Genomic DNA, 13,011 nt, shown 5'->3' on the forward strand with positions numbered 1-13,011 from the left:
AACGTACGATATGTTATGTTGAATTACTGTGATCTTGGTTGTATGCAAGTTGGTTTGAAATCCTTCGAGATTTCAGTTGACTACCGGGTTTATATAGGCTCAAGTTCGAGAATTTGATCGTTTCGGCGATTGTTTTTGTACTTGTGCTCTTATAAATTGGTCGGTTCTATGACAGATTGGAAGAAATATGGTGTTACAGTCATGTGTGACTCATGGACAGGTACGACAAGCATGAGTATTATCAACTTCATGGTGTATTGCCATGGGCGCATATTCTTCCATAAGGCTATCAATGCAAGTGAGCACATCCAAAATGCAGGTAATTTATGTCATTTTGTATGTCTTGTAGATTATCTTTCATGATTCGTTTGTGCTCTAATTTTTGTGTCTTTGCATGTCTTGCAGAATATTTGTATACACACATTAAGAAAGTGGTAGATGACATTGGCCCTGAGAATATTGTGCAGCTTGTCACTGACAATGGGGCAAATTACAAGAAAGCATGTGCCAAGCTTATTGACGAGTACCCCCGTATTGTTTGGCAGCCATGTGCCGCTGATACAATCAACCTAATGTTGAAGGATATTGGTAAATTCTCTGAGGTTGATGATATTGTCTCCAGTGCCAAAAAATGTACCAATTTCCTACATAGCCACAATAGGCTACATAATGAGATGAAAAGAAGGATTGGAGGGGAGATAGTTCGATGGAATGCAACCAGATTTGGAACTATCTTCATGTTCCTCTAGAGTTTGTGGGATAGGAAAGATAAATTCCAACAGTGGATGGTCTCTGATGAGTGGAGGAACAGTGCTTGGAACAATGAGCCTGGCTTCAAGTATGTTGATAGCTGTATGACAAGTTCTCAGTGGTGGGATGATGTCAAGGTTGTCTTAGATACAATTGGCCCATTCTATTCAGTACTTCGCTATGTGGATGGAGATGAGGGGATAGTTGCTGGAATAATGCCAAGATTGTTGAGTGCCATTAGGGAGATGGAGGTCTATTTAGGTGAGGGGACACATAGATGCAACAGATACATGAGAGTGATTAAGGAGAGGGTTCAATATCTCTATGATGACACATTCATTGTTGCTGGTAAGGAAAAACAATTTATTCATGTCTAGTTTTCATTGGAAAACAGCATACTAATGTGTTCTCTCTGCTTGTAGCTGCTGTCCTTGATCCAATAGGGCACTATCAACTCTGGCTTCATGAAAATAATAGGTATTTGAGAGCTCTCGAAGAGGCAATTGAAAGGCTAGCTGAATCGATCAAGGATGGGGTTGAAGCAATAAGACAAATTCATACCTTTATATCCTATGAGAGAAATTTGATGGAAAATTAGCAAAGGGTGCAGTAGGCAAAATGCCTGTAGGTAAATTTTTTAATCACGATTGTCTCAATTTTTTGTATGCTCCTTGTGAATACATCATGTACCTCTTATTTTTTTTGTATGCTCCTTATGAATATATCATGTACCTCTTATTTTCAGCTGATTGGTGGGTATTATTTGGTGGTGATACACTAGAGCTGCAGAAGTTTGCCATTCGTATTGTTTTGCAGTGTGTCTCATCTAGTGGGTGTGAGCGGAATTGGAGTACTTTTGCACTAGTTCATACAAAACTGAGAAACCACCTTGGTTATGAGAAGCTGCGAAATCTTGTGTATGTACGCCACAATTTAAAGCAATGTCTCAAGCAAGGTGTAGGGAAAAATCAAACAGAAGAGAAAGAGGCTTATCCATGTGCTCTGTTGATGGATTGCACATTATTTGATGGAACAAACCCAATCATGGATAGGTTGAACAGGCCAAAAATTGTAGATGATGATCTTTGTCTTGAAGAATTGCTTGGTCGGTCAAAGAAGAGGAAAATTCTTGCTTTACAGAGGGCTAATAGGAGGAGAAAAGGTAAGAGGGTTGTTGAAGATGAAGAAGAAGACTTTGTAGAAACTAAAAATGACACAGATGATAGCAGTCCTCATGGCAGCCCTGCTTATGCAGAATCTACTGATAGTAGCTCAGCGAATGACACAGACAATGAACCAGAGCATAGGGATGGTAATTACTCATGTGTGAATTTACTTCTTTTCTTTTTGACCAAAGACAAAGAGGCTAATGTGTTTAATTATTTCAATAGGTGATACTCTGGGCACACACCAACAATTTGAAGAGCAACCAGAGGACGATAATCGAAGGGGACAGCGTGCTAGGAAGAAGAAGAGGGTTGAAGGATTTCTCTATTAGCTATGTGGTCTTTGTCTTTAGATTTTAAGTATGGACTGTCTCTGAATTTGAACTATGGACTTTTGATCTCTTTCAGACCCCCTTTTATGAATTATTATGGACTTATCACTTATCTATGTTCCCAGTTATGACTATGAAACTATGAACTAGACATGCGTATGTTCTGTTCCTATATTGTATGAACTTGTACATGTTATGCCCTCCTGTGGACTGTGGAATATTGTATTTGTGGATCTCTTCTCTATTTCTAACTTAAAAAGCATTTTTTTCTAATTCTGTGCAACGAAATTTCGCCCGAAATTTCATCCAAAATTTTGCTCGAATTTTTTTAAAAAATTCGATGATTTCGGCCAAAATACACCTAAGTTTGAACGTGCAGGTTTACACGAAATTTTTGAAATTTTGGTCAAAATTCGTGAATTTTGGGTTTTTCGGCCCTGGCCGAAAAAAACACAAAATGAAATCCAAAACCTTGGTACCACTATTGCTTCTATGCTTAATTTGGTCTAGTGGTAGCATATGACATGTTTGTGGGTTTGTAAACCTAGTGTTTGATCTAGAAAATGAGCTCTAAGTGTTTAACTCAACATGGTACAAGATAACCCTTATTTGGAGGTGTGAAGAAGCTTGTCCTTGGATTAAACTGAGTTAAATATCTTTGGTAAATGATCTAGATTGGACCAAATTTGGGAAAATAATCCTCACCCCATTGATTGACATTGATAATCTCTACCTATCTATATTTTGAACCTTTGTGGTCATTGATGACAAAGGGGGAGAAAAACAAAGATATTAGTACATGGGGAGAAAAACAAAGATATTCGTGTACTAAGATAGTGAAAAGACAACAAAGGAGGAGAATTTGAGCACACAAGTAGGGGGAGCAAGCTCATGAACTTGTATGGTGCATTTGAATGTGCATTTCATATGTTTGCTTGCATGGCACAAGTTTTAAATTTCAATATCCATGCTTGCGTGGTGTATGCTAGTTGTAGGTTTGAATGATAAAATGAAAAACTAGCATACATAGGATATCTACTGATTTCATTTCCAAGTATTTCCAAGTGGTATCAAGCTAACCATGGTGCTAAGGATGGTATAATGGTGCACTCCAATTGGTATCACGCTTCAAAGGTCCATCTTTTATACCTTAGCATCATTTGGTAGACATTGTCTCCTACATTTCCTATCTAAGCATATGTGCAAGCTACAATCCAAACTCTTAGCACATATGTAGGGGGAGCAATTGCTACCATATGGAGTTCATGAAACTTGTCCATATCCTTTTACACATAGTAAATTTGCTTGGACAAGCAACATGGATTCAATTGAATTTCAATTCATATCTTTGTGAAAGGGTTGTCATCAATTACCAAAAAGGGGGAGATTGAAAGCTCTAGTTTGGTTTTGGTGAATTGATGAAACCCTAAGTGCTAACCTAGTTTATCAAGTGATCATGAGATAGGTAGCACATTCCAAGTGGTGAAGCAAATGAAGATCATGACATGATAATGGTGATGCCATAGTGATGATCAAGTGCTTGGACATGAAAAGAAGAAAGAGAAAAACAAAAGGCTCAAGGCAAAGGTATAAATGGTAGGAGCTATTGTGTTTTGGTGATCAAGACACTTAGAGAGCATGATCACATTTAGGTTCAATAGTCGTACTATTAAGAGGGGTGAAACTCGTATCGAAATCCAGTTATCAAAGTGCCACTAGATGCTCTAACTCATTGCATATGCATTTAGGATCTAGTGGAGTGCTAACACCCTTGAAAATATTTGTGAAAATATGCTAACACATATGCACAAGGCGATACACTTGGTGGTTGGCACATTTGAGCAAGGGTTAGGAACTTCACCGGTGGAGTGTTCACCCGTACAGTGCGGATAGTCCGATGGTGCCATTGGCGCCCTAGACTAAAAAGATGAAGGTCACTGTAAGTGACCGGACGCTGGTCTCTAAAGGACCGACACGTCCGGTCAGAAGCAGAAGAAGAAGCGCAGCATCGGTCGCCGATCGGACACTGGCGCTGAAACGACCGAACGCTGGCTGGTTGCGTCCGGTCACACTAACATGGTCATGCATAGGGGAAATGCCAAGTGACTAGGCACTGGGTGAGTCCGATCGAGCATGACCGGATGCGTCCGGTCGTGAAAAGTTGTCTCTCGATGCTTACTAGAAACGACCGGACACTAGGGTTCAGTGTCCGGTCACTTTGAGCTGCTGCGTCTAGTCGTCACTTGACCATTGAGATCGGGCTATCAACATTTGAAGAGAGGGGACACGTGGCACGCATCGCATGACCGGACGCTGAGGTCCAACATCCGGTCGATATGACCGGAGCGTCCGGTCACCCCGTGATTGCCCAGTGAAGGGGTACAATGGCTCTATTTTGTGGGGGCTTCTATTTAAGCCCCATAGCTGGCTCAAGCTCACTCTCTTGGCCATTTATATTGACATAGCAACCTTGTGAGCTTAGCCAAAGCTCTCCCACTCATCTCCATCATTGATTCATCATCTTTGTGAGATTGGGTGAGAATCCAAGTGCATTGCTTGAGTGTTTGCATCTAGAGGCACTTAGTGTTCATGTTTTGCTGCCGGAATCGCTTATTACTCTTGGTGGTTACCGCCACCTAGACGGCTTGCAGCAGCAAGGATCATCGAGCGGAGGGTGGTGATTGTCTCCGGCTCCGATCATGGTGATTGTGAGAGGTTCTTGACCTTTCCCCGACGGAGAGCCAAAAGGTACTCTAGTGAATTGCTCGTGGCTTGTGTGATCCTCATCTTGTGTTGGTTGTGCGGCACCCTATTGAGGGTTTGGCGTGTGATGCCAATTAGTGCGTGAACCTCCGAGTGAGTGAATCGCCACAACGAGGAGTAGCTTGCCGGCAAGCAAGTGAACCTCGGTAAAAAATCATTGTGTACATCATTTGATTCCGAGGTGATTGGTCTTCGTTGGTATTCATTCTTATGATTGATTGTCTCCTTCTTCGACATGACAGTATAACCTTCTTGCTCACTCTCTTTACATTACCGCAAACTAGTTGTTAAGCTCTTTAGTGTAGCTGGTTGTGAGAGCTTGTTAGTTGTGGTAGAACCGCCCAGAATAGCATACTTACGGAGGCGCTCGTCTTCCACCAGACACTAAGCACCCCGAAAGCAACTACAGCGAGCGGTGTCCGTCGGGCACACCCCGAGGGAGAACCCGAAAGATCCACATTTTTCCCAAGGATCCAATAATGAAAACGAGTTACAACACAAGTCCATCTCATACATTAGAGTTTCTTAGAAAGTACATTATTACAATACCAAATACAGAGTGCGGAATGATAAACAGCGGAATATTAAAAGATAACATCTAGCAATAAGATAACGAGGATTTCATCTGAGCCCACCAGAAGAATCCTCCACACAAGGTACTCCTCAAGCATCACCTGCAACAGGGGTAAATAAACCCTGAGTACACAATGTACTCGCAAGACTTATCCGACCAATGGGAATACTTTCCCGACTCCAAGGAATATGCTAGGCTTTATGGTTTGTTGGTTCTCTTTTAGCAAAAAGCAATACTAATAGTGAGTCCTTATTGATACATTATTATCATCAGCCGTATTAAGTTTTCATCTAGTCAATCTATATAAGCACATATTCTACTTTCAAGCAAGAGTTGAGCAATCGATATTGTTCCTTCTCATTTTCCACTTCCAGTTCTTACTACGGTGCTAAACCGCAGACAAGCCGTACCGGATAACCCAGCGATTCGCAAATCAATGTGCCCAGCTGGGTGCCCCGAAGATACACGCCCCGCTTGTACCCTAGGCACAAGCAGGACTAACCCACCACTCTCCTGTCCCGGGTGTCCAGGTCCCCGTCCAAACTTGGACTCCAAGCCCCCGCCTCTAAGTCCCGGACTCAGTGCGGTGCAAGGACCTCCACCACCTCCTCTTCCCATCAGTCGGTCTAGAAAGAGCCGGATCCGTGACAAGAGAGCAGCAAGTCTTCCCTGCGCCCATACCCAAGTATGTGCTCGGGACAATAATCTGTGACTTGCCTAGAGTCATATGCAACGACCGGTCCTTAATCGACACAGACAGGGAAAAAGTGTAACCGGGCTATGCCCTGTTGGCCGCAGGACACAACCCCTCACACCCACCAGTACCAAATCTACATCCCTGTCTGATCACCATTTTCCTTTCCATTATTTCATCATGATATCATAGTTTAATCACCTATTTGCGAGTAACGGCAGGTTACTCACGCTACCGACATCCTGAGCATAGCAACTACTTGACCTGTACTAGTAGGACTCATGGTGGATATATTTATGCATATAGTTTCCATAAAATGCCTGTAACGTAAATGCAGATCATATAATATATTCAGTGACCATTTAAAAATAGGGGTTATGCACTGGGGCTTGCCTTGGGCAGGTGCCGGGTCAGCAAAGTCAGTACCAATAGGCTCCTAGGCTCCCTCCTGTGCGAAGAGCTCCTCCTCGTACTCCTCGATCACCTCGTCGTACTCTAGCTCACCGACGGGTACGAAGTCTACCTGTTCGTGATCTACATGAAATGACGATGCAATGATTAACACTACGGCAACAACAAATTCTCAATGCAAATGTACCTCTATTAAGTTACTAAGTGATATCTACCCACTAAAGTCTAAGCTATGTACCTAGCACTACTATCAAGTATGAACGAGGTCATACATTCTTACTGGTGACTACGGATACTTCCTACTCCTAATGCCAGTTTACGATACATACTCTAAAGCAAGGATAATAACTGTGATATTAAGCAACTTGCTCTACGGCTACCCATGTTATAGCAAGTATATAAATGCCTAAGGAACCTACTGGAACGATTTCAAAGCTAAAGCTATTGTCGGTTTGCCACAACAATTCCTACAATTATTGATCGATATATCGCTAAGCTTTTTACTTAATCTTATGAGCCTACCATCCTAACAGCTAATGGTGAACTAACTGTACTGACAGGTAGATGACATTTTTGTGAACCTAACAAACTTAGTTTTCGCTATTTTTGGACAACCATGCAATTTAATACAATTTATCAAAGTTGGATTCATAACAGAAAAATAAATAAGCATTTCTACTTCCAGGAAATAATGAAAACCAAAACCTCTTTCACCGGCCCACAATGCGTGGCTCGGACCAGCGCGTCACCCTGCCCGCGCGCGATGGTAGGCCAGCGTGTGGCCCACGTAGAGGCGCAGCCCAGCCGGCCAACGGCCCACGACGAGGATGGCCTACGCGCGTCGGTAAAATTTCACGGGCACCCTCAACGTACATGGTATTTGCTACGAGACCTATGGTACTGTTTCGCTAGTCTACAGTTTTACACCTGCACCCTCCAACTTCTACGTCTTCACCACGGTCGAAGTCCCTGGCCCCCCAGGGCGCGCGCCGACTGCGATGGTGTGGGCACTGGGGACTACACCTGGCCACACCCGAACCTCTACGGTCTACCTAAGGGGTCGATAGGTACCTTGACTGACAAGTCAAAGCTATTGGAGGCGACACGGCAAGCAGAGGCATAGTGATGAACTCCCTCCCTGGCAGTGGCTCTTGACCTGCAAAGGCAGCCGCATTCCCATGAGCAACAGCGAAGGTGAGACCAGCTCATGAGTGCGCGAGCACTAGGGAGTACTCATCGACACCATGGCGCTGACGGTTTGGTTGGAGGCGGTCTGAGCAAGGCTAGCCACGTGAGCTCGCGGTGGTGCAGTGGTGCCCAACGGTGGCACTACCGCGGTGGTGGGGCTAGCCTACTACGATGCTACGGTTGCGGCGCATGAGATGCTCAGGAGGACATGGCAAGACTATGGGTGCACTGAATCGCCACGAGGTGTACTACGGGGCTGGCTTGCCGATGGAGGGCGTCGGCTCGGCCTTATGGACCCGGTGGCGTGGTAATTCAAAATTGGAGCACAGTGAGGTGAGAACGGCAGCATGGTAGGGTAGGTTGGATGACCGGCTGCCTAACGGAGCTACAAGCAAAGCCAGTCAAAGTGTGGTGCAACCACTACGGTGAATTGGGAGAAATCATCACGGCGGCAAGGAGACAGCAGAGATAGGGGAGGTCATGGCACGGTAGGGCTCGTCTACGGCGTCAATGCTTGGGCCAACATCACCACTACAGACAACGGGATGGTGGGACGTACCCCCAGACGGCTGTCTGCACGGCCACAACAGCAACGCGACGAACGTGGTATGGTGCCATTGCTGCGGTCAGCGCCCGACATCGACACAAAACGATGCGACACGAAGGTATGGCGGTGCAGGTGGACGTCCATTGAGCGCACAACCAAGGAGACAATGGAGCAGAGCTAGCCTAGTCATTGGCGCCGTGCAGTGAATGACGTAGCGTGCTCCCAGCCAAGACGTCGCAGAGCATGGCATGGCGCGGTAGTTTGGTCGATGGGCAGCAGTGTGGCCGAGGCCCGCAGTGGCTGGGGTCACAGTGGCGCGGTGGTAGGCGACCATGGCGCGCGATGCCAGAATGGTGGACATGATGCGAGCGTGAACGCAGCCGGCACGGCAGAGCGCTGGCAATGCCAGCCGCGTGCCAGGCCAGCGGTGACCACGCCAGTGCTGATTTCAGTGATGCGCACACTTTTTAAAGCAAGCAGGAAACTAGTACGCGATGCTCCAAAAGCTGAACTAACTATTTGATACACCATAGGGTACATTAAGCTATCTATCAGAGCCAAGATATCGTCCTGCTACTTAAGCCAATCGTTCCACAGAGCTTGCCAAAAGTGGCATCGTCGACCACTTTCAAAACGTACGAGAACGACGTTGAAACAAATGGTTCCGCATCGGAAACAAACCTAGCCTACTCACGGTTCTAACCAGCTATCCTTATCCGACCACACCTATTTCATTACCGTTAGCCAATGTTCTTTAGCCTTTTCATTTCTCGAACAATTCGATTACACAGTAACATATGAAACGTAACCCTAGACTCACGTTTCGTACGCATGTTCAAGTGCCGAACATCAAGTTATACCCCATGTCATACACATATGTACACAAATCCAGATGCTTACAAAATGTTTCAGCAAAACATTACAATGTAACACCAGGGTGTTACAAATCTACCCCCCTAAAACAAAATCTCGACCCGAGATTTCATGTGCCTAGTGTGAGAAAGAGGTAGGGAGTACATTTGGCGCTAAACTAACTATCCGACCCAGAGAGGAGATGGGGGTAATGCTTTGATAAGTAGCTCTCTTGCTCCCAGGTGGCTTCGTCCTCTAAATGGTTTTGCCATTGTACCTTGTAAAACTTTATCACCCTGTTCCTGGTCACTCTCTCCTTCTCATCCAAGATTTTTATAGGATGCTCCACATAAGACAGATCAGGTTGGAGCAGAAGTCCTTCTATTTCCACAGATTCTTCAAGAACTCGTAGGCATTTCTTCAGTTGCGAGACGTGAAATACATTGTGAACTGCCGAGAGAATTTCAGGGAGTTGGAGACGATAAGCAACGGGACCACACTGCTGCAACACCTTGTATGGACCCACATACCGAGGGGCTAACTTGCCATGGACACCAAACCGATGTACCCCTCTCATAGGAGATACCTTGAGATACACATAATCCCCAGCTACAAATTCCAAAGGTCTTCTTCGCTTGTCTGCGTAAGCCTTCTGTCGACTCTGAGCTGCCTTCAAGTGTTCACGAATTATATTTACTTTCTCTCGAGCCTCCTTTATGAAATCAGGCCTGAAGTACCCACGGTCTCCTACTTCAACCCAGTTTAGTGGCGTCCTACACTTCTGTCCATATAAAGCTTCAAATGGTGCCATGCGGATACTCTCCTAATAGCTGTTATTATAAGAAAATTTTTGCTAGCTTCAAACAATGATCCCACTTCTCAGGAAAAGAGATGGTACAAGCCCACAGCATATCCTCGAGCACCTAGTTCACCCTTTTAGTTTGACCATCAGTTTGTGGGTGGTATGCCGAGCTTCTGAGAAGACGAGTACCCAAACATTCCTGGAGTTTCTCCCTAGAAACGAGAGACATAAAACTGACCCTCTATCAGAGATGATGGTGAGAGGAACTCCATGTAGGGTCACAATCCGATCAAAGTATAACTCCACATACTTCTTTGCATTGTATCTAGTGTCCACCGGAAGGAAGTGGGCAGACTTGGTGAGACGGTCCACAATGACCCAAATAGAATCAAAACCCATGGAGGTGCGGGGTAAACCCACAATGAAATCCAGGGAAATATCCTCCCATTTCCAAACCGGAATGGGCAAAGGTTGCAGATATCCAGGAGCACGCATATGATCTGCCTTGACTCTACCGCAAGTGTCACACTCCGTAATGAACTAGGTGATATCTTGCTTCATGTAGGACCACCAGTATAGTTGGCGTAGATCATGGTACATCTTGTTGCTACCAGGGTGGATAGACAGCTTGGAATGATGGGCTTCTTTTAAAATCTTTCTTTTTAGCTCCTCATTAGACAGAACCACCAGTCTATTCTTGTATCTCATGACTCCTAGCTCATCAATGCTAAAATGAGGTCCACGTCCTTCAGCTAGCAACTTCTTGATGTGAGGAATCTCTTCGGGGTCTTCCTTTTGTTCCCGAATAATTTGCTCCAGCAACTCTGAGGTCAATGCAATCTGAGCTAGCACCCCGGTGTGGTGAAGTGACAAGGGTATTTCCTCAACCTGATGTGACTTACGACTTAAGGCATCAGCTACCACATTGGCTTTTCCTAGATGATAGTGGACTTCCAAATTATAATCCTTGATCAACTCTAACCATCTCCTTTGCCTCATGTTCAACTTAGGACTGAGTGAAAATATACTTAAGGCTCTTGTGGTTAGTGAAGATATGCACTTTGTTGCCCAACAAATAATGCCTCCAAATCTTCAGAGAGTGAACTACCGCGGCTAGCTCCAAATCATGAGTGGGGTAGTTCACCTCGTGCTTCTTCAGTTGGCGCGAAGCATAAGCTATCACACGCCCATCCTGCATAATCACACATCCCAATCCTGTCTTCGAGGCATCACAGTAAACACCAAAGGGCCTCTCAATATCTAGTTGGGCCAATACAGGAGCAGTGGTCAGAAAAGTCTTCAGGGACTGAAAAGCTTCTTCACAAGCTGGACTCCAAACAAACTTAGCTTCTTTCTGGAGCAGCTTGGTCATGGGCTGGGCTATCTTGGAGAAATCAGGGATGAAACGCCGATAGTATCCAGCTAGCCCAAGGAACTGACGGATCTGGTGCACAGACCTAGGAGACTTCCAATCTAATACATCCTGCACCTTGCTGGGATCCACAGAAACGCCCTCAGGTGTCAACACATGTCCCAAAAACTGCACTCGATCTAACCAAAACTCGCACTTGCTAAATTTAGCATACAGCTGGTGCTCCCTTAGTCGAGTCAGGACTATCCGGAGGTGACAGGCATGCTCTTCATCATTCTTGGAATAGATCAAGATGTCATCGATGAATACTACCACAAACTTATCCAACTCCAGCATGAAGACTGAGTTCATCAGGTACATGAAGAAAGCCGGGGCATTGGTGAGACCGAAAGACATCACTAGGTACTCATACAACCCATACCTAGTAGAGAAAGCTGTCCTTGGTATATCCTGTGGCCTGATCTTGATCTAATGGTAGCCCGATCGGAGATCTATCTTCGAGAACACCTTGGCACCAGCTAACTGATCGAACAAAGTATCTATGCGGGGCAAAGGGTACTTGTTCTTAACTGTTACCGCATTGAGGGGGCGGTAATCCACACACATCCGCAGAGTACCATCCTTCTTCTTCACAAAAATCGCTGGACAACCCCATGGTGAAGAACTTGGGCGGATGAAACCCTTGTCCATCAACTCCTCCAGTTGTTTCTTCATTTCTGCCAGTTCTCTCGGAGCCATGCGGTACGGATGCCTGGAGATAGGAGCAGTACCAGGCTCAAGCTCAATGGAGAATTCTGCCTCACGGTCCGGTGGCAATCTAGGAAGATCTTCAGGGAAAACATCTGGGAACTCACATACTACTGGAATGGAGGTAAGATCAGGAACAGCTTCAGCATGGGCAGCAATAGGTAAGACCAGTTCTGAGGGTATGATGAGAGACATCCTATCCTCAGAAGAAGGAAGCCGTAACACTACACTTCTCCTCATATCCAATACTACCCCATACACCCGCAACCAGTTCATTCCAAGAATAACATCAATGCCTTGCCCAGGCATTATCATGAACTATAGACGGTAAGTGTGGGTGGCTCATACCAAACTTACTGTATCCGTGCGAGTGTTGATGAACATCTGAGAACCTATAGTACAGATCTTATAGGCATACGGTATAGCCAATAGTGATAAGTTGTGCCGCTCTATAAACCCTATGCTCATAAAGGAATGCGATGCACCAGAATCAAACAACACCAAAGCTGGATGGGATTCGATGGTAAACATACCAGCCATAACTATCTCCTGCTGCACAGCTTGCTGAGCATCCATGAAGTGCACCTGAACAGATCTGGTGGGCACCTTCCTCTTGATGAAAGTCCTCTTAATAAGCCTAGAATTTGCAGACGGCTGAGACGACTAAGTTGCCTGCTACTGAGGACACTCCCTGGCATAGTGGCCATCCTTGCCACACTTGAAACAAGCACCAGGCTTGTTCCTGAATCCCTGACGAGGTGGGACCTACTGTCCCTGAGTCTGCTGGGGCTGCACCTGCTGCTGAGGTGCCTT

The 13,011-nt window shown here is 45.3% G+C and overlaps 1 protein-coding gene across 1 annotated transcript; it reads left to right on the plus strand.

Annotated features, from left to right (window-relative positions):
* The first annotated feature begins 231 nt into the window (after positions 1 to 231).
* LOC136523981 (uncharacterized) lies at positions 232 to 2,248 on the plus strand. Its single transcript, XM_066517475.1, has 5 exons — positions 232 to 319; positions 406 to 602; positions 750 to 1,098; positions 1,496 to 2,062; positions 2,142 to 2,248. The coding sequence occupies exons 1-5, from the start codon at positions 232 to 234 to the stop codon at positions 2,246 to 2,248; spliced, it is 1,308 nt and encodes a 435-aa protein (XP_066373572.1).
* The last annotated feature ends 10,763 nt before the right edge of the window (positions 2,249 to 13,011 follow it).

Source organism: Miscanthus floridulus, chromosome 18 (assembly GCF_019320115.1).
Source record: "Miscanthus floridulus cultivar M001 chromosome 18, ASM1932011v1, whole genome shotgun sequence".
Lineage (NCBI taxonomy): Eukaryota > Viridiplantae > Streptophyta > Magnoliopsida > Poales > Poaceae > Miscanthus > Miscanthus floridulus.

What these genes read in the sequence shown, in the direction of transcription:
- LOC136523981 (XM_066517475.1), top strand. Translation starts at nt 232, where the DNA reads ATGAGTATTATCAACTTCATGGTGTATTGCCATGGGCGCATATTCTTC. An exon ending in ATATTGGTAAATTCTCTGAG is followed by an intron (nt 603 to 749) that starts GTTGATGATATT and finishes ATGTTCCTCTAG; the next exon opens with AGTTTGTGGGATAGGAAAGA. An exon ending in TGACACATTCATTGTTGCTG is followed by an intron (nt 1,099 to 1,495) that starts GTAAGGAAAAAC and finishes TCTTATTTTCAG; the next exon opens with CTGATTGGTGGGTATTATTT.